The sequence below is a fragment of the Balaenoptera physalus genome (genome assembly GCF_965194825.1).
Source record: "Balaenoptera physalus genome assembly, chromosome: 8".
NCBI lineage: Eukaryota > Metazoa > Chordata > Mammalia > Artiodactyla > Balaenopteridae > Balaenoptera > Balaenoptera physalus.
In genome coordinates this window covers 113,661,754-113,683,841 of record NC_138887.1, presented here as the reverse complement: position 1 = coordinate 113,683,841, position 22,088 = coordinate 113,661,754, and the positions used below count along the sequence as shown (strand labels likewise).

General features: G+C 38.5%; 1 protein-coding gene and 1 pseudogene across 6 annotated transcripts in view; both read left to right on the top strand.

The window, feature by feature from the left end:
* The window catches only part of TPK1 (thiamin pyrophosphokinase 1), a 354,991-nt gene that overhangs the window by 234,008 nt on the left and 98,895 nt on the right, over positions 1–22,088 (top strand). For all 5 annotated transcript variants that reach the window (XM_082473895.1, XM_082473892.1, XM_082473893.1 and 2 more), the window contains one exon: positions 20,141–20,252. In XM_082473895.1, coding sequence (XP_082330021.1) covers positions 20,141–20,252 — 112 coding nt within the window. The remainder of the gene's footprint in view (positions 1–20,140; positions 20,253–22,088) is intronic.
* LOC309666436 (olfactory receptor 2F1-like) overlaps positions 14,725–22,088 on the top strand; it is a 617,177-nt pseudogene continuing 609,813 nt past the window's right edge. Inside the window, exon 1 of the transcript XR_014268476.1 lies at positions 14,725–14,830. The product of XR_014268476.1 is annotated as an olfactory receptor 2F1-like (transcript). The remainder of the gene's footprint in view (positions 14,831–22,088) is intronic.

Here is a 22,088-nt window from a genome sequence, read left to right as displayed (position 1 = left end):
ATGTAATTTTGATCATAATTTCATTTTTTTCTTATCCAACATACTGAATCTTTGCAGAGTCATGGTTACCCAAGGAAATGTGCAGTTCTAACTTGTTTCAAGGACCCTCTGAACATATTTCATAGAACATTTACTATTCACCTTATAAATGATAATGTTTCTCCATTTCACATTTAGATTCTAAAAAATAACTCAAGGTGACTCTCATGTTTAAATTGAATGTGAAAATAGATAGTTTTGATGTATCTATATGTTTGTGGGATTCAGTAATCAAGTATTGAATATTACAGTTTCAGGACCATCTTCCTTAAGAAGGAAATGCCCATGGGTATGCAAATGTGAATCTTTTATTTTAAACATCTTTATTGGAGTATAATTGCTTTACAATGTTGTGTTAGTTTCTGCTGTATAACAGTGTGAATCAGCTATATGTATACATATATCCCCATATCCGCTCCCTCTTGCATCTACCTCCCACCCTCCCTATCCCACCCCTCTTGGTGGTCACAGAGCACCAAGCAGATCTCCTCATGCAATGCAGCTGCTTCCCACTAGCTATATATTTTACATTTGGTAGTGTATATATGTCAAGCTACTCTCTCACTTCGTCCCAGCTTACCCTTCCCCCTCGCCTTCTCCTCAAGTCCATTCTCTATGTCTGTGTCTTTATTCCTGTCCTGCCACTAGGTTCTTCAGAACCATTTTTTCTTTTTTTTTTTTTTTAGATTCCATATATATGTGTTAACATACGGTATTTGTTTTTCTCTTTCTGACTTCACTCTGTATGACAGACTCTAGGTCCATCTACCTCACTACAAATAACTCAATTTCGTTTCTTTTTATGGCTGAGTAATATTCCATTGTATATGTGCCACATCTTCTTTATCCATTCATCTGTCGATGGACACTTAGGTTGCTTCCATGTTCTGGCTATTGTAAATAGAGCTGCAATGAACATTGTGGTTCATGACTCTTTTTGAATTATGGTTTTCTTAGGATATATGCCCAGTAGTGGGATTGCTGGGTCATATCGTAGTTCTATTTTTAGTTTTCTAAGGAACCTCCATACTGTTCTCCAAAGTGGCTGTATCAATTTACATTCCCACCAACAGTGCAAGAAGGTTCCCTTTTCTCCACACCCTCTCCAGCATTTATTGTTTGTAGATTTTTTGATGATGTCCATTCTGACCAGTGTGAGATGATATCTCATTGTAGTTTTGATTTGCATTTCTCTAATGATTAATGATGTTCAGCATCCTTTCATGTGTTTGTTGGCAATCTGTATATCTTCGTTGGAGAAATGTCTGTTTAGGTCTTCTGCCCATTTTTGGATTGGGTTGTTTGTTTTTCGGATATTGAGCTGCATGAGCTGCTTGTATATTTTGAAGATTAATCCTTTGTCCGTTGATTCATTTGCAAATATTTTCTCCCATTCTGAGGGTTGTCTTTTCGTCTCATTTATGGTTTCCTTTGCTGTGCAAAAGCTTTTAAGTTTCACTAGGTCCCATTTGTTTATTTTTGTTTTTATTTCCATTTCTCTAGGAGGTGGGTCAGAAAGGATCTTGCTGTGATTTATGTCATAGAGTGTTCTGTCTATGTTTTCCTCTAAGAGTTTTATAGTATCTGGCCTTACATTTAGGTCTTTAATCCAGTTTGAGTTTATTTTTGTGTATGGTGTTAAGGAGTGTTCTAATTTCATACTTTTACATGTAGCTGTCCAGTTTTCCCAGCACCACTTATTAAAGAGGCTGTCTTTTCTCCATTGTATATTCTTGCCTCCTTTATCAAAGATAAGGTGACCATATGTGTGTGGGTTTATCTCTGGGCTTTCTGTCCTGTTCCTCTGATCTATATTTCTGCTTTTGTGCCAGTACCATGCTGTATTGATTACTGTAGCTTTGTAGTATAGTCTGAAGTCTGGGATCCTGATTCCTCCAGCTCTGTTTTTCTTTCTCAAGATTGCTTTGGCTATTCAGGGTCTTTTGTGTTTCCATACAAATTGTGAAATTTTTTGTTCTAGTTCTGTGAAAAATGCCAGTGGTAGTTTGATAGGGATTGCATTGAATCTGTAGATTGCTTTGGGTAGTAGAGTCATTTTCACAATGTTGATTCTTCCAATCCAAGAACATGGTCTGTCTCTCCATCTGTTTGTATCATCTTTAATTTCTTTCATCAGTGTCCTGTAGTTTTCTGCATACAGGTCTTAGGTCTCCTAAGGTAGGTTTATTCCTCAGTATTTTATTCTTTTTGCTGCGATGGTAAATGGGAGTGTTTCCCTAATATCGCCTTCAGATTTTTCATCATTAGTGAATAGGAATGCAAGAGATTTTTGTGCATTAATTTTGTATCCTGCTACTTTACCAAATTCATTGATTAGCTCTAGTAGTTTTCTGGTAGCATCTTTAGGATTCTCTATGTATATTATCATGTCATCTGTAAACAGTGTCAGCTTTACTTCTTCTTTTCCAATTTGGATTCCTTTTATTTCTTTTTTTTCTCTGATTGCTGTGGCTAAAACTTCCAAAACAATGTTGAATAATAGTGGTAAGAGTGGACAACCTTGTCTTGTTCCTGATCTTAGTGGAAATGATTTCAGTTTTTCAACATTGAGGATGATGTTGGCTGTGGGTTTGTCATATATGGCCTTTATTATATTGAGGTAAGTTCCCTCTATGCCTACTTTCTGGAGGATTTTTATCATAAATGGGTGTTGAATTTTGTCAAAAGCTTTTTCTGCATCTGTTGAGAGGATCATATGGTTTTTATTCTTCAATTTGTTAATATGGTGTATCACATTGATTGATTTGCGTATATTGAAGAATCCTTGCATTTCTGGGATAAACCCCACTTGATCATGGTGTATGATCCTTTTAATGTGCTGCTGTATTCTGTTTGCTAGTATTTTGTTGAGGATTTTTGCATCTATGTTCATCAGTGATATTGGCTTGTAGTTTTCTTTCTTTGTGACATCTTTGTCTGGTTTTGGTATCAGGGTGATCGTGGCCTCATAGAATGAGTTTGGGAGTGTTCCTCCCTCTGCTCTATTTTGGAAGAGTTTGAGAAGGATCAGATCCATGGTTTTATATCTTAAAATATATTCATAGTTGGCTTTTATTATTTGGGAAGAAAGGATAGTATCTTAGCTATTTAAGTTTATAGAGGTGATATTTCTTCCAACAAGGAATGTGACCATCCTTAAGAAGACAAAGCAAAGAAAATCTTTCTTTTAAGTACAGAAAAAAAAAGTTCCTATATTGCTGTGCTGGGCACTCATAAAAATGACTGGTGGTACTTTCAAGAATCATTCATCAGGCTTACATTTTAGAGGGGAAAAAAAAAAATCTCACTATCCACTCCATTTATTCATTTAAGTTTTAAGTGCTTAGAAGACTTACCATAACCTCGACTTTAGCTCTGAAATGGTAAATCTTTTCTTTTTTAATTTCTTTTAAATTTTATTTATTTGTTTGTTTGTTTGTTTATTTATGGCTGTGTTGGGTCTTCGTTGCTGTGCGTGGGCTTTCTTTAGTTTCGGCAAGCAGGCTTTTCATTGCAGTGGCTTCTCTTGTTGCGGAGCACGGGCTCTAGGTGTGCAGGCTTCAGTAGTTGTGGCACACGTGCTCAGTAGTTGTGGCTCGAGGGCTCTAGAGCACAGGCTCAGTAGTTGTGGCACACGGGCTTAGTTGCTCCACGGCACGCGGGGTCTTCCCGGACCAGGGCTCGAGCCCCTGTCCCCTGCATAGGCAGGCGGATTCTTAACCAGTGCGCCACCTGGGAAGCCCTGAAATGGTGAATCTTGACATGTATCAATTTTAGCAGTTTGTCCCGGCACTGCTAGAACTCTGAGCACCCAGATGTCCAGAAGCTTTACGCTCTGTTTTGCCGTAGTTCTTTCACATTTTTCACCCATCACTACTAACTTTGTAATGTTGTTAGCTTTTACATCTCCCCTTATTTTAAAACTGGACTAATCTAAAAGTTTCCTATTCCGTGAGAAACACCAGACAGTGTGTATCAGACATGTTGTGCTTTCTTAATGCATCCAATCACAAAGGGCAGGTGAGGAGACCTTCATCATATTCAAGTGGGCCTGCAGAGTGAGATTTCTCTGAGGTCATAAATATTGTATTTACCTTAATTTTGTGCTCTCTCTACACTGCCTTCTTGACATCATGCAGGCTTCTCATATAGCAGAATTATCCTGATTATTAAAATTTTATTCTATTTGAGTATATAAGTAGGTTAAGAGAGAAAGGACTGGGAAGTTTTTTAAAAAATATTTATTCTTCAGTATCTAAGAAGTAGCAGGTATAAAAGTGTTACTTATGTTAGTAATGTTTAAAAATTCATTGAGAATTAAAAATTGCCATAAAATGACATTTTTCCAATAGCTTCTTATACCAGACTCGGTGTTCAAATTAGAGTCAGAAGATAAGGGTTCAGGTTTTGACTGCTACTAGGATAATCTATCCAAACAGAGCAGCACTGTGAATTGGGGAATTTATGGCAGTGCTAGGATGTAAAAGAAGGCAGTAAAATTATGTCATTTTTTAAGACATGTAATGATTGGGTTGTATGGGCTTTTCTTTCATGCAGTAGGCTCTCTACCTGCTTATTTGGTCTGTGTTTTCACAGCAGCCTTGAGATATGGGGAAAGTGACATAGGACTGCTGTGTAGACTGGCCTTAGCATGGGGATTGGGGCTGAACAGGGGCAGTGTAGACAGTGGCGAAGTTAGATGAATGTATTTCATAGCAAAGCACTGTGTGGTTGTTGTCACCTGTCTTCTGTCTTTTGTTTTCTCCGTTAGCTTATCCGACAAAGTCAGAGAATAATTAAAGATGAACAGCAGAACCCCTTTCCTCACACAAATGCAAAATTCAGACGTTAAACCTACCTCGGTCATTTTTTCATTCGCCATGATAAAATAATGAGAATGGAATAGGTAAGATTTATTAAAAGCTATGTGCCATGCACTCAGATCTGAGCACTTTATGTGTACTACTTAATTTCACCTTGGCAACAACTCTCTGATGTTAGATAATATCATTACCTCAGTTTTGCAAATGAGGAAATTGAGATGTAGAGAGATTAATAAAATTGTCCAGAGTCACAGGGCCAGTAGGTGGCAGGACAGCTGTGGATTCCAGGTAGTCAGACCGCGGAGTCCCTGCTGATTCTCACCACAGTGGAATCTCCGTGAGTTGCCGACTCTCTTAGCACTGTTGTTGCCAACACAACGCTAAGTACAAGCTAAAATAGAGCGACTGGGATTGAATGCCAGGCTTCTCTTACAAAACAGTCATCTGAATGGCCCTTAATAAGATCATATTAATTTTTATTAACATAAACTACTAAATGGAAAAGCAACAGTTATTTTCATTGATACGTAGAAAGAGATAACTCTTCGATTGAAAACCATGCCTGCTGATTGAAGATCCTGAGTTTTCAACTATTTTTCACATGGTATGGTTTTTTGTTTTTTTTTTTTTGGACCCTTCACCAGGTACATCAATATATCTTAGAAGAAATGGACAGCTACCATGACTGAGATGTTAAATGCCAAATATTTTAAAAATAATGTTACTCATTATTAGAATAAAGGCTTCCCACAGCCTGGTTCCTAAGGTTTCCTGCGACAAAAAATTACTGACATCTTATAGAAAAAAATTCAAAATATTTTGTCCTGCCTTTTTTTGTTGTTATATATCTCCCTTTAATTTTGCTCATTTTTCTAAGTAGCTAGTTGCATGTGTGTGTGTATATACACACACACACACACACACACACACATACATACATATATACATATATATATACACACACACTTATTTCACTTGTCATTGTGTCATTGGCCTCTATTATAGTATGCCGAAATCACACATTTTGCACATTTTAAGTACAGAACGACCAAGTCATGACAGGATTAATCATGATAGACAGTCACTAAGTCCATGATAGTATTGAATTTGGATTTGGAGAATGAAAGAGGAGAGGATATAAAAGTGACAGTGACATTCTAGAGCAGGACCTTTATTTTTTATAAAACCAAAGACGGTTTCCTTACAGATGACTTCAGAAATTAAACCCTAAACACATCCTTGGTGCACTGTTTTTTCTAAGTGTCCACGTTCTGCAATGAAAATGCAGTGCTTTTCTTGTCCGAGTCTAGAGGAAAAAAAGTGCTATCAGTTATTTAGAATCTGATTTATGCCTTAAGAGATTGGCTGCCACTCTCTGTGATTTCAGGGAAGCTGGGTATCGAGCAATTTTCAAAGAATTGAAAGCTGGTACAGGGTTATGAATAAATTCTGAGAAGCTTTGACCTTCCCTGTCAAATGACAGGACCATAAATATGTTGGTAATTCTGCTTTGTTGTGAGTACCTGTTCTTTTCCATCATTGTGGAGTTTCTAGGATACCATAAATTGGTACCAGCAGAACTAAAACAAAATTTTTTATTGTATTAAAAAAAATTAGAAGAGGAGAAAATATAAGGTAGAGAACACAGGTAGCGGCCTCTTGGTTGTTACTCCTGAAATATGTCTAGAATTAGAGGATCCAATTTTGGAAACTTTATAGTATCCAAGTTAAAAATAACTATTTGGTCACATTTTATCATTTATTTACATGAAATTAAATGAGTGACTTTTGGATAGGAATTGAGGTAGTTAATGCACAATATTTTTGATGGTTTCCCTCCCTTTATGCCAAAATCATCATGAAATATGGCTCATTCTTGCTTTAATATAATCTTTTAAAATAACTACATACAGTATATAATTACATACAGAATTTAGATATGTGTAGCGTGGTTAAGCATAAGGTGCTGTGTTTTCTTGATTGTGTTATGTATCTTAATTCCATTAAGATGCAATTTATTGATTGTCGTAGAATCCTTTTCCTCTAACTTCACCCTTACCTTTCCCAAGCTGACAGTTCAGGAAAGAATAGAGATGAGGGAAAAATTGGTCCACATAACCCACAGAGAAGGGGGCAGAGAAAAGCTGGTTGTTTTCCTTTAGAAACAAAGAAAAACCTTTTCATACTTCCACTTTTTAAGAGAGTTCCATGTATTCTTTTGAACAAAAGTGAATATATACATACATACATATATATATATATATATATGTATGTATGCGCACACAAACATATACACCTGTTGTCTGTTTTAGGGCCACTTAAAGAAGCAGAAAGGGCACAAGAAATGAGGAAGAAAAGCAGTGGGAATAGAAAGGTACAGCAATGCAGACAAAGTCATCTAGAAAGAGATGGAGATTGTTAGTCACCTATGGCTGTGTAACAAGTCACCACAAAACTTGTTGTCATAAAACAACAATAAACATTTATTATGTCTCAGAATTTCTCTGCAGATCCGGAATTTGGACTTAGAATTCTGGATGCTTCAAGCTTGGGGTGTCATGAAGTTCAGTTGTCCCAGCATCCGTCATATGGTTCCCAGGTGGCTCATGGGTGGGGGTGATGGTGATGGCGGCCCTGGTGGGGGGGGCAGGGAGCAGCTCCATTCCTCTCCGTACGGGCTGACTGGTACACAGAGGTTAGTCCTATTCAGTGTGGGGAGTCACTAGGCGAGGACCTAAATTCCGGGAGGCGCAGGGTTCATTGGGTGCCATCTCGGAGTCTGACCACCACAGAGAAATACGGTAAAAGAGCATTAGACTCACATGAGCACATATACTTGTAGGAAGATGAGAGGGTAAAAGACTAAGTGGTTCAGTGGTGCGGTGAACGTGACCGTGATCATCCTGCGACACACTTGATTTGTGACAAACATAGACTGCTGTCGTCGCAGTTGTTACTCCAAACCCAGTGCATCACATGTAGTTGCTTAATTGTGGCTCCATGGTAATAGTCTCCTTTACAGCACAGAGCTGTGAAGCTAAGCTGCATCAAGGCATGGTATTTCTCTCAGAAGTCTTACCATAATTTTACCTCAAGACATCAAAAACTAGCCCTCCCAAAATCAGTACTTTTACTTTTCTGATGTTAAAGTCTCTTACTTCATGTGTAAGAGGTACCAATAGAAGACTACTGTGGCCATTAAGATTGTGATCTGTATAACTTGAAAGGTGTATTTATTTCAACATTGTGCCAATACATAATACATAGCATATTATGGGGTACTCTTCAGATTGCTTTCAGAAGACAAAATTATCCTAACATTCTTGACACGAAAAATGAGAGACAGGTAAATTGTCTAAAATTAAAAGTAATGCATTGCATGAAAATAAGCCAGTTTGAAGTTCAGAGAATAAAGAAAAGCTTGCAAAAAAAAAAAAAAAGTAAGGCATTGTTTTGTTGCCCATTTTAGTCCTTTTGTATGATAGAAATAATAGCAGGGAATGTTCATAGAGCATTTGTTCTGTGGCAGGCACTACTCTAAGTCCCTCACATATCAAGTCATTTAATCCTCACAACAGGCCTTTTACTCTGGTTTGATAGATGAGGAGAGCGAAACACAAACATGGTGAAGAGATTCAAATCCAGAAGTCTTTCTTTAGCACTTGTGCCTTCAACCACAGCACTGTACGTGGAACAGACTACCCCGGGCTGGCTCAGAGCAAGGATTCGTTAGTAATGACAGCGTTTCTCTCAGACTCACTCCATGGGCAGAATCTAAAGTCTAGCCAGAGTCCCCAGGGGCCAGAAGAGGGAAGTGGAAAGCTTTCAGAAAGCCAGGAGTATTTCTCTTGAGAGGGTGCAGTCAGTATGGAGACAGGTAGGTCTGACTTACTTTTTTTTTTAGGGTATTTTAGGTTGTTTTACAATGTTGTGTTAGTTTCTACTGTACAGGGAAGTGAAGCAGAGTTCCCTGTGCTATACAGCAGGTTCTCATTAGTTATCTATTTTATACATATTAGTTAGTGTATATATGTCAATCCCAATCTCCCAGTTCATCTCCCCCACCTTTCTCCCCTTGGTGTCCATACATTTGTTCTTTACGTCTGTGTCTCTATTTCTGCCTTGCAGACAGGTTCATCTGTACCATTTTTCTAGATCCCACATATATGCGTTAATATACGATATTTGTTCTTCTCTTTCTGACCTACTTCACTGTATGGCAGTCTCTTTGGCAGCTGAGTTGACTCTGGTGAGACAAGGGGAGATCTTGTCATGGTGACTTGGATAAGGTAGTAGTGAAAGAAATTGTGAGAAGTGATAGGGATCTGGATATATTTAGAAGATAGAGTAAATGGGATTTCCTCAGGGGTATGAAAAAAGAAGAAGAACTTTCCACCTAAGTAGCTGGAAGGATGTAGTAGATATCCACTCAGATCAAAAGCTGTGTGTGGGGTGGGTTTGAGATAAAGGTTGAGGATGTATCAAATAGGCAGTTGTATGTTCAGGACCGGAGTTAGAGAGGGAAGTCTAGACTAGAGATACAAATTTGGATTTGCCAAGCTCTACATGAGTGAGCTCACAAAGGACATAAATATAGGTCGATGAGAGAGGAAGATCTAGCCGAGACCAAGGGACTGAGCCCTGAGGCAGTTCAGTTTTAGGATTTGGAGTGAAGAGGAGGAGCCAGCAAAGGAAATTGTGGGTGAAGAGGAAAACCAAGAGAGTGTGGTGTTCTGGAAGCAAAGTAAAGATAGTATATCAAGGAGGTGTGAGTAATAACCCATTGCAAATTCTACTGATAGGTCAAGCCAGATGAGGACTAATAATTGACCATTGGGTTTAGCAGTTTGGAGGTCATGGGTTGTCTTGGTGAAAGCTGACTTGGAAAAGAGATTAATTAAGCAAAGGCTTAATTGGAATGAATGTAAGAGAATTGGAACAGTGAATTTAGACAACCCTTTCTAGGAGTTTTAATGTAAAGAAGAACAAAGAAATGGGTTAGCAAGGTGGTAGTTGGCACATGAATTGGAGGTTGAAAGTAGTTATATGAAAACAGCTAAGCTTAGTGCCCCCCTTTCGATAAATATTTGTTGTATGCCTACTGTGTGTCCAAGATTGTTCAGTGTTTTATAGATACAAAAATTAATGAGCTGTAGTTTCTCTCCTTGAGGGTATGCAAGTAGCCCGGGCTGTGTGTTCATGGAGGGCTTTGGAGAAGAAGTGCTTTCATCAAAGAGGTGATACTGCTTCTAATTCATATTTTATAGGATCTGGGGGAGAAGCAAAACTGTCCTATCTGTTCCTGACTAAAAATACTCAAATCTTTTAAAAAAAACACTTTTGTATGTTAATTTTCTTTATCTTAGCCCACTTATTGATTTTGCTTTAACCATTCTTTGTGAACTTCTTGAAGACCCAGTAAGTGCGTTTTTGGGAAAAAAAAAAAAGTGTGTTTTGAAAACAGGAATGAGTGTCGCACACATCCTTGTCAGCACCCTCCTTATAGCCAGTCACTAGCAGAGGACAATTAAATGAATGAGGACATGTAAGTAGAATGGGAAATGTTGAAGAGAGGTAGATGAGGTCAAGGAACATAGTTGTTCATTTACTTAATTCATGAACTGCACAAGTATTTATTATTTAGGATAAACTTTGCACAAGATCATGCAAAAGCTTAACTTGCTGACTGAGTATAGGGAACAAAAAGCAAGAATGGGAAGAAAAGCAAAGGAATGAAATGGTCTGAGTGGCTTTTGAAGATAGAAACCTAGAAAAACATGATGATACAGTAAAATGAAGTAGATGTTAAAATCACAGCATACTTGGGTTTAGATCCCACGTCTGCTAGTTACTAGTTGAGTGATCTTGAGCAAGTTAATGACTGTACTGAGTCCACAGTCTCTATTTTAGTAGTAACTCTACCACTCCAGGTTGTTATGAGAATTATAGTGCCCAGAAGAATATTAGGTCAGAGCAGATACTCAAAAATTGTTACCTTACTTCTCTGTCTTTTTCTTTAACTGGAACTTTTTCAATTATTTCTTCCAGAATATAAAGTTTGATAGTTGAGCTGGGGTTTGAAATAATTAAATGAATGCAAAGTTGTCTTTTTCTTTCCCCTTCTTCAGGACATGAGCATTGTGAGCATAAGTGGAAAACAAAACAAAACAGAAGTAGACACGTGGCTCAGTTAAACATGCTGAACCTCAGCCATACTGCATCTCAGCAAGCAGACATGCTTCCTGGAGTGTATTTGAATAGGATAATGAATAGGATCACCCAGTACGTGTATCCACTGTCAAACCACCTCACAGTTACCCTTCACTCCCCTACCAGTCTTAATGACTTGCAGCCTCTGCTATAGCAGAAAGAAGTATGGGGGCGGGGAGGGTTGATGAATCTGACAAAAGGGAGGAGTCCAGTAGAGGAGAATGTACAATACTTGGAGTAATTGTGGGAAGCTGGCTGGCTGTCGTAGGAGACTCGGCATAAAGCTCTTTTATAGAAGGAGAGTTGGAGTAGCTAAGGATACAAGGAGGACAGTTGAGATACATCTTGCAGTGCCGGCATTCCCATCAACTCTTTACAAACTATGAGAAAATTTGAGAAACAAGTTCAGTGGCTTTAGAGTCTGAACTGAATTTTATTTAAATTATTTGCTTGCATTGAAGAAAGAGAATCTTGGGTTACCATAGTACTAGGCTCAGTTCAAATCGAGAACTCCAGAAATTAGCTTTCAGAAGCTTAATGCTCCAGAAGCATTACATTTTGGATATGGTGAGCAGCTATGAGACCTTAGAAGGAGTTCTTTGGAGTTTTCTAAAATTGATGAACAAAGTTGGGGAGGTGTGCTCCTATAAAGAAGGACTATTTCAGAATAAGGGAGCATTTTTAAAAAGTAGTTTACTGAAAACTAGAGCTTCTGTATAGCAAATGGAGATATGATTCTTGTCTTTAAAATATCTTAATGTCTTATGAAGGTTAAACATAAAAATGTTTACGTAAGTATTTTTCTCTTTCTCCCTTCCTGCTAATATTTCATATTAGTCTTATGAGGTCTAATCACTTTTTTTTTCTTTAAAAATTACTGGGCTAAAGTGACTAGGCTTTTATAAAATAAAGAGCAGAGGAGAGTGGAAAGAAAACTTGTGTTCAAGTTAAACTTGGAGGACTTGATAGAGGGAGAGGGGTAAGTGAATCAACATTTATAATAGGAATGTTTGAAGCCCTAGTTCGTGGTACCTTATACATGTTCTCATTTAGTCCTCAAAATGACCCAGTGAGGTAGGACTGTCACGCCCATTTTACATACAAACATAAAACGTGTATTCTGTATACACCTTGAAGTGTGTTTTGAATACTGTTGACGGGGTATTCATAATTGTTGGTTGTGTGTGGTTTATCCTAGTGTCCAGTTAAGCAGACATTATGCACACAAAGAATTCTGTTTTGGTGCCTGTATGGAGACCTTTCAGTTCAACTGGGCCCTCTCTCATCTACTTTAATTTTGGCAAAGATTTTTCTAAGCATATTGACACCTTTTTATTGATACTTTTTCCTTTTGTTCTAAACCATTAATCAGATATTTATTAGACACTTAGTATGTTCTTCCCCCTGTGCTATAAATCCGACAGAAATGAAAGGCCAGGGTTTTGCCGTCAAAGAAATTTTATTCTTTTTAAGGATATAACATGCACCCATTTGAGAGGTACAGGACAGTAACAAAATGCTCTATTTTGTGGTGTAAATAAAGACTGTAGCTGTTAGAAGCAAGTGTGATCTATGTTAACTGGGATAACAGAGGGAGCTTTGAAAGGAAGGTAGAATTTGACCTTTGCTTTGAAGCTTCTCTTGGTTAAGGATGGAGAAATAGCCTAAGAACAGACAGAGATTGTGGGCCTCTTTTTTTTTTTTTTTTTTTTTTAAAGGATATTCTTTTTTTTTTTTTTTTAATTTTTAATTTTATTTATTTATTTATGGCTTGTTGGGTCTTCGTTTCTGTGCGAGGGCTTTCTCTAGTTGCGGCAAGCGGGGGCCACTCTTCATCGCGGTGCGCGGGCCTCTCACTATCACGGCTTCTCTTGTTGCGGAGCACAGGCTCCAGACGCGCAGGCTCAGTAGTTGTGGCTCACGGGCCCAGTTGCTCCGCGGCATGTGGGATCTTCCCAGACCAGGGCTCGAACCCGTGTCCCCTGCGTTGGCAGGCAGATTCTCAACCACTGCACCACCAGGGAAGCCCAGGATTGTGGGCCTCTTGATCACACCATACATTAAGTAGAGTAACATTTATCTGAAGTTATTTGAAAACTCTGTGATCACTCTTTGACTCAAACTATATCTTTCGTGTAACCTGTCCTGTCTCCACTGTTAGGAATGCTTGCTTCTGGGGTAAGTATTGTCTTTAGAAGGCATCGTGGAAAATGTCCGTATGTTTTGGAGGAGCAAAGAGTAGGTTTCTGACATTTAGTGTGAGGGCGCTCACCACATGATTTTCTCTGACTGGAATAAAAGGAAGGCTTAGAGATAGGATAGGATACATTGTAAGAAAATCATCAATACGAGGTGCTAGGGTACAAAGGATAAACATCGATTGCATCTGTTTTAATTTGAAATAGTTTAGTGTTGGGAGTTAAGGAGGAAATTAGCCAATCATACTATTTTACGGTCTCTAACAATAGTGGGCATTTCTTAAATATCTTTGACTTTTAAATAAACTAGCTTAACAGGCATTCAGAAGGTTTTCTTTTGGATATACATGCACCCGGTATCGTCGTTAACCTTTTAATCGAAAAATAAGCCTACCTTTTGTCAGTATACACATGATTTCAGCCCCAGGTGACTAAATAATTTCCAAAACAAAAATCAGATGGAGGTTATTAATTTCAAAACATATCACTGAAATGTTCTGGCTGTGGAAATATTCAACCAAAAATCATAGTTTCAGGTGCTGTGTGCAAAATCTCTATTCCAAATCAGTATTCTCCTAGGTGGATTTCATGAAATGCAAATTCCACAGGTAATTGTGAGGTGTTATTTTAAGGGGCAGGAGGAGGATCTGTAGTTAAGTAAGTTTGGGAAACACTCGCTCAGGTAAACAGAGTATTTTGCTTCAGGACTACCTAGAGGGACTTCCTTGGTGGCGCAGTGGTTAAGAATCCGCCTGCCAATGCAGGGGACATGAGTTCGATTCCCTGGTCCGGGAAGATCCCACATGCCGCGGAGCAACTAAGCTCGTGCACCACAACTACTGAGCCTGCGCTCTAGAGCCCTCAAGCCACAACTACTGAGCCTGTGTGTCTAGAGCCCGTGCTCTGCAACAAGAGAAGCCACCGCGACGAGAAGACTGCACACCTCAATGAAGAGTAGCCCTCGCTCGATGCAACTAGAGAAAGCCTGCACGCAGCAACGAAGACCCAATGCAACCCAAAATAAAAAAAAAAAAAAAAAAAAAAAAAAGACTACTTAGAACACCTAGGATGCTGGTGTGTGTTGTGACTTCCAAGGGGGGAATCCAAGAAGCTATTGTTCTAATCTTAACCAGACCCCACGAGTAGTGTTCTGTGGGATACACTTTGGAAAATGTGGTTCTGACATGATTGGAAACTCTAAAAGCTCTCTATAGATATGGAATTAATGCTTTTTCAAAAGGAAGTGCAATCAATCAATCAATGATAAAGAAATATATATTAAACCAACACGCTTGAGTTTTGAATTCTACGTTTGTGGAGCAGAATAAAAGTCAATATACGAGTCCTCTAGCTCTGAGATTTTACAACTATAAATTCACTGAAAAGACCATTTCTCTTGTTACTACTCTCAGTCATGTGGGTAGTTGCAGTATGAAATGTATCAGCACAAAAGTCTATCTTTGTGTGGGAGAGGTAACCTCTTCTCCTAGTAAATATAAGGTAGATCCTTCCGTTGACTTCTTTCACTATTCTTTCCAGGCGGCTATTTAAATTCCCATGGTGTTAGCTGATGACTTTTTAAAGTACCTGGACAAACTAACAAAAGATTAGGTAGCAGAGGTTAGCCTTGTATTTAATCAGTGTACAGCAGTATTCCATTCATACTGGGTCTAAGCGTGTGCCAGAAATGTTAGCTGCAATTAGCCGTGGGGTGTAAGTGCGGCATTAACAGCAGTTTGATGAATGGTAATCCACTTTATAAACTAGTATCGGTATCTGCTCCTTGAATCTTTTGCACTAAGTAGAAAGGACATTTGTGGTCTTCCTGTGTTCAGTTGCTTTGTGAACAATCTTGTTAAATTGCTCTGTATTTTGTGAGCGCCACACTAAGATAACTTAGCCTAAAACTTGGCATCGTTATTGGATGTAAAGATTTAGAGATGTAAACAGGATTCAGATGCCTCAATGTTTGGAATTTTTACAAAAGCAAAATCTAGGGTGAGCTTTATCATTTCTCTCAGTCATGTCCTTGTCATTTTCAAAGAGGAGGTAGAATACAGTCAAAGGGACAGTGATGTCTCAGCCCTTCATTAGGTGTCCGCTCGCGTATGTTTTGCTCTAGCTTTTGGCATTACAGCCCAGGGACGGTGACTGTGACGCCGCCTGTCCTTTACCTGCTCATAAGTGTGACTCCAGCATAGGTGCCAAGCACCATCTTTGTTGCCTTTCACTGAATTACAATTTCATCCCTTATTGAGGTTGTTAATATGTTCAAAATAACCATGATTGGAACACCAAACTGTCTATGATTTATTCTTGTTCCATCTCTACCGTATAGAACTGCCTTTGACTTTGAAGAGTCATCTAAGCTCAGAACAGGTGACAGAATAGGAAGCTGTGCAGTGATTCATGAGAGTAGATGGAAGTCAATGATGAGTTCACGTGCCTGTGGTCTCCGGTAATGGCATAAATCTTTAGGGAAGTTCTTTACTGTCAGGCTGCGTGCCTGCCTGTGTCAAATCCCATATAGGCTAGCATATATTATGAATTGAGAAATCTGAGGGATGAACAAAAATTCCTTTTGTTGTCCACTGTAAACATGTCACATAGACTTGAGGATACAGGAGAAAAGCACAGTATTGCTCTCTGTTAACCATACAAAGCTAAATTTTGTATATTTATCAATACAAAGACCATTCACTTGTGGCTAAACACCTTTTTGGAATGAGAGGAAAAACTGTTCATTGTTTGATTGTAGGCAGATACCTATCTGGGACTTTTTAGGTCCCAGATTGAAATTTTCAAGGTCTGTTGAATCTTAAAATAATGAGGAAGGCAATGAATACATAGCAAGGCTAGAAGAGAAAGCTTACCATTGTGTCATTTAAACCAGTGGGGTTTTTAACAGCACCCTCCCACCCCGGGATAATAAAGCTTAACATGTGCTTGTGCTGTTGCCTTTGCATTATATGATACAAGTTGAAGAATCTTCCTAGGGAGTTAATATTCACAGGTTGAGAAATCATTCCTTATTTCCTTTATCATTCTTTACTGCAGTTAGCCAGAGCACCAAACATAGTAATGTGTTCAGCTGACCACTACCAAACCATTAAGCAGGCCACAAACAGAGGGAGGAAAGTTTTCAATTAGAAGATAGGAATTAACTGTAACACATTGAAAATAAGACAACCCAAGGACACATGAGTCCCCTTTGATAAGAAATGAAGAAGTCGCAGGTCTCATTGTCAGAGAACACCATTACCAGAGACAGAGGTAGAGCTATCTGGTCCAGGAGTGCATCCCTGCCCTTCTAGGTCCCGTGTCCTCTGCCACCCAGAGCCCAGGAGACTACGGGTCACCTGCAACTCCTCTGATATGCTGTGCTTTCTGATGGGGACCCTGGTGGTACAACCCTCATCGGGCTGGGATCCGCCGTTGTGAAAAGTCACCGTCATTCCTATCCCTTCACTGCTGAAGCCAAAGCGGTTCTGAGGAAATCAGAATTTCTGCAATACCCTCCCTCATGAACTCCTTTGATGAGAAAAGAGGCTTTGTTACTGCTTTCCAAAGTTGTTAAAGTCTGTTACGTTTGGCATCTCTGGATAATAATTTGTATTATATTTAGCATCTGTATCTTCAGAGAGAATTATTTCTATAATGGAAGGTAGTAGGGAGAAATAAAACTCAAAATTCATGTGGCAAGCTATCAATGTAAATCAACTTAGGGAAAAGATTCTAAAGAAAGAAAGGTGGCTCATATCTTAAAAAAAAAAACACCCTTTTTTTAAGGGGAAAAAAAGCAGAACAAGGTTGTAAAGGCTGCTGAGAAATGGCTGCATGTTTCTCCGTGTGTGGTACCGCTCATCTGCTGGCCTAGGTTTCAAACCCACTAGCACACTGCTGTTGGTCCCACTGAAGGGATGAGAAAGTGAAAGGTCATTGAGAGACTTTTAAAAAAATAGCAATACTCTTTATGCTTAGAGCAGTTTTACATTTACGGAAAATTTAGCAGGTGAGATGGAGGGTTCCCATATACCCCCTCTCCTGCTGGCAGTTTCCCCTATTATCTTGCGTTAGTGTGGTACCTTTGTTACAAATAGTGAACCAATATTGATACATTATTAAGGAAAGCCCCTGATTTACATTAGAGTTCACTCCTGGTGTGGTACGTCTGTGGTTCTGACAGATGCATCATGTCACGTATTCACCATCACGGTGTCACACAGAATAGCTCTACTGCCCTGAAAATCTCCTGTGCTCCACCCATCCCCACCCCACCCCGATGCCTCAAGTGATCCTCCTCTGGCTTTTGGGGTGCGCCCTCAGCCTGCAAGCCTCTTTGCCCTCCCGTCATGAGTTGGCTCTTGTTCATCCTTCAGTTCCCACTCGAGCATCGTTCCTCAGGGCGCCCCTTGCTTGCACGCTGCCCTCCACTCCCCACACCGCATCGCATCTCTGATCCGTCATCTTTCCTCCTTCCCTGTGCTTTGCCTTCCACGCAGTGGTCACAGGTTTCATGTATACAGTTGGGTGAATAACTTGTCTGTGACACTGGCTTGGAGGTTCATGAATGAGTAACAGGGCAGGTTGAAGAACAGAGCTATTTCAGATCCCATTCCTCAGTCCCGCTGCTGGCGCTTAGGCATGTTACCCACATTACCAATAACTCAGGACAGGAGCAATTTTAAAATCCCCCTTTAAAAAAATCTGCAACTTTAGGCTCTATTTCCTGATTCCCATGTGATGTAAAATGATGAGAAAATAAAGACCACTGCACTTTCTTCTACTCTTTTCCTTACTTGTGCCTTCTGACAATTATAGCGTTTCTTTTACACTGAAATATGTAGAAAATTTCTGTAATTATAATATGACTTATATGCCTTTGCTCTAAATTACGCTAAAAGAAAAACACCGAAGATCATTATTCAAGAATGAGATAAGTTTTTATTTCGCTCCTGAGTTTTTCCCATGGCTGTCTCCCAGTTATTCCTCTTTCTTGAATTACTGTTTTTAGTAATTAGTAATTACTAATAATTACTGAATTATGAGAATATTTTCTCTGTTTTTTTCCTTCAGAAGAGTCTAAGAATTTCTAAATCTTGTATCACTTCATATCTAAAATATGTATTTGTTATTTTATTTTTATGAGATTTCAGTGTTGGGTCAGTAGTACTCGTTAGTTCATAGCACATTATCATCTCTGGTCCAGGCAAGAATCCTCATTGGTTGGTTGATCCATTGCTTCCCTTTTGTCCCTATATCATTTCCCATTACGCAGACATGTTAGTGTGTGTGTGTATATGAATATATATTTTTAATTTTGTTAGTAGAAAAAGTGCCTTATTGTGTTTGCATTTATTTTAATTTACATAGCTAGGTTCTGTCATTTATCACGATTCTGTTTCCTACTATGTGTTATGTTTTCACAATGCATTGTGTTTTCTATCCATCCACATTTCTCTGTGTGCATCTAATCCATTGCTTGGTGTATATCTACAAGTGTGGCCTACCTTTCTTCCAATGATGGACACGCAGTTCAAATGTATTTTAAATTTTCTTTAAAGATCTTCTTTGTGTTTGAATGTATTTAAGCCCTTCTAATTGAATTTATGCCCTCTGATTGAATGTTCAAATGGAAATATAGGTATATGAATTGTACAGGAAGTAAATGTCTGAATGAACTTGTGTTAAACACAAGGATTCATATGTATAATAATCTAGAGAATTGTTTTCCTAATAAAAGCAATCTTTTGACAAAAGACAAATCCTGCTTGCATGTTGAGACCTGGATACAGTAGAATAAGTTCTCAGAAACTTACAATATACAGCACAAAAGGCATACTTGCAATAAAAGTAAAATGACTGTACAAGGAGACCTCGATACCTTAGTTTGGTAATATGTCATATATTAAATACACTTTAAAACAATATTTTATTAAAATGAAGAATATCTTTTGGAGCTTATTCCTTCAGAGTTATTTGAATTATGAAAAATACCTTTTTTACTCTGTTATTGAATGCATACATGTCTTGACATTTTCCCATAAGAACTTGAGGTATCTTTCTACAAAGACTATATACCCTGAGGATAATGAATAGGGTAGGAATGGAAAAGCATTACTTTGTAGGAGAGGCATTTCCAAGTATTTTATTTAAAAGCAAAGCTTGTGGCCTTGATTGAGCATTACATTTAACTTTAACCTTCTTGTAAACTGAAAAATTGAAAACATGGTAGATTCTATCAGTTTTCATAATCAGAATAGAAGAAGCATACTCATTTCTCAGGGCAGATACTCTATTTCCTGGTAGAGGTATGCCCCACTGAGCATCTCCTAGAGCAGCTGTGGGTATGGGAAAGAGGTTAACCATTAGTAGGGTTTACATTGAATTCTCAAGGCTAGAAGCCCAGTTCTCAGATAAAAAGAAGAGATTTTACTGAGGAAGCAATGTTATATTTACACTCAAGCAAGTGTTTGATTAAGACCCTAGAATTCTGTATCACTTAGTGCTATATCTATAGCACATGGAATCTTGGAAGTGGCAGGTATAGGTAGGAATCCTGATTCTGCCCCTTGTTACCTGTGTGGTCCTGGCTGGACACATTTAATCTCTGCAAACTTCAATTTTCTGATATATAAAGGTAATAATTAACAATAAACTACCTTGTAAAACTGTTGCTAGGATTTAGTCAGGTGAAAGTTCCTAGGATAATTCAGTACATATTACATAAGTATGTTGTTAGGATTAAGTATGATAAACCATGTGAAGTTCCTAGGATGGTACCTGGTGCGTATGACCAGGTCTTCAGTGAGCATTAACGTGCCTTCCTTTCTCTTCCCCATCTTAATGATCATTCCTTCTCTACCTCAGGGAAAGCACAAATTGCATGTAGATACCGGAATGGAAGGTGATTGGTGTGGCCTTATTCCGGTCGGACAGCCATGCGATCAGGTTACGACAACAGGCCTGAAGTGGAACGTCAGTAAGTAAAACCCTTGCACAAAGGGAGGTTTTCTTTCTTTCTTTTTTTAAAAATGTCTCTTGATAAATAATTAGAAGTGGAATTGCTAGGTCATATGGGAACTCTATGTTTAACCTTTCAAGGAACCGCCAGACTATTTTCCAAAGCAGCTGTACCAATTTTATATTCCTACCAGTGATGTATGAAGGTTCCAGTTTCTCCATATCCTCACCAACACTTGTTCTTATTATTATTATTCCCATCCTAGTGAGTATAAAGTGTTACCTCGTGGTTTTTATCTGCTTTTTCCTGATGACTAATGACGTTGAACGTATTTTCATGTGCTTATGGGCCATTCGTATATTTTCTTTGGAGTAATGTCTATTTAGATCTTTTGCATATATTTTAATTGGGTTATCTCTTTTTTTATGTTGAGTTGTAAGATTCCCTTATGTATTCTGGATAAAAGTCCTTTATCAGATATATGATTTGAAAATATTTTCTCAGAGTCTTTGGCATATCTTTTTATTTTCTGAAATTTAATTATCTAAGTGCATTAAGTTAATCTAATTTAAATTTGATGAAGTCTAATTTCTTCTTTTATGGATCATACTTCTGGTGTCGTATCTAAGCACTCTTTGCCCAGCCTTCTTCGCGATTCTGTATGCCTGAAACCTACTTTACTTTTCCAGAGAAGTAGCTATTCTTACTAAAATAGAGTTATTTTTATAATCAAACACCTGAGATTTTATAAGATTAGCTGTTCTTACTAAATTTTAAAATGTTCTTCAGTACTTATGAACTGTATTCAGTACTGTACCTCGGTACTAGTCATACTAAAACTGCCTGGTTTGAAAAGAACAAAAAATGAGGTGGATCTGTTCATGAAATAAATTCCAGAAGAAACCATCAGGCGTTATGAAATGAATCATCCCTAGTGTCTAAGAATAACAGTAATTTAATCAAAGGGCTTTGATTGAATGTCAAAGGGATTATTTCATGATTGACCAATACCTCTAAGGTTGTAAAAAGCAAAATGCGGAACCATGTCATTCTTTTATAACATGTAAAACTTTGAGGTTCCTACAAGGAAATAAATATTTCAAGAAATAAATACGTTGACGATTAAAAGATATTTTAAAAGGCCTTTCTATGAGCCATTGCTGAAACAATTAGGAAAAAAGCTAGAGATATTTTGAAGCAAATGTCTGGCAAGCTCATCCGAATTTGAAAGGACGGTGAGAACAGACCTCCTCCAGTGCACAGAAATCTGTGACAGGCTTTGAAGCGGTTAGCTGAAACTGACATGCACTCCCATCAGAAGCTTTATTTGAAAACATTTCCAGCCTAAAACAATTGTTTTACTGTCTGGAGCCCCCATTCTTTCCAAGGACCCGGTCTAGACAATGGTGAGAGCTTCCTCCTGGATCTGGTAGTGACCTCACTTTCCAGGGCTGACGCCAAGACACGCCGGGCACTGTGCAGAGTGAACAGGAGGGTTGACCATATAGCTTCCTTTATCTTACAGGAACAGGCAAGAGTTGGAGGATACAAGAGATTCTTCTGTGCCCTTTAGAGCATCCTCAGAGCCCCTGTGTCCCACACCAAAATGCACATCCTAATTCTTTTTTTTTCTAATTTAAACTTATAAAAATGTTTTATACAATTTTTAAAGGTTATACTCCATTTACAGTTATTACAGAACATTAGCTATACCCCCGTGTTGAGCAGTACATCCCTATTGTACACCCAGTAGTTTGCACCTCCCACTCCCCTACCCCTATATTGCCCACCCTCCACCGGTGACCACTAGTTTGCTCTCTATATCTGCAAGTCTGCTGCTTTTTTGTTATATCG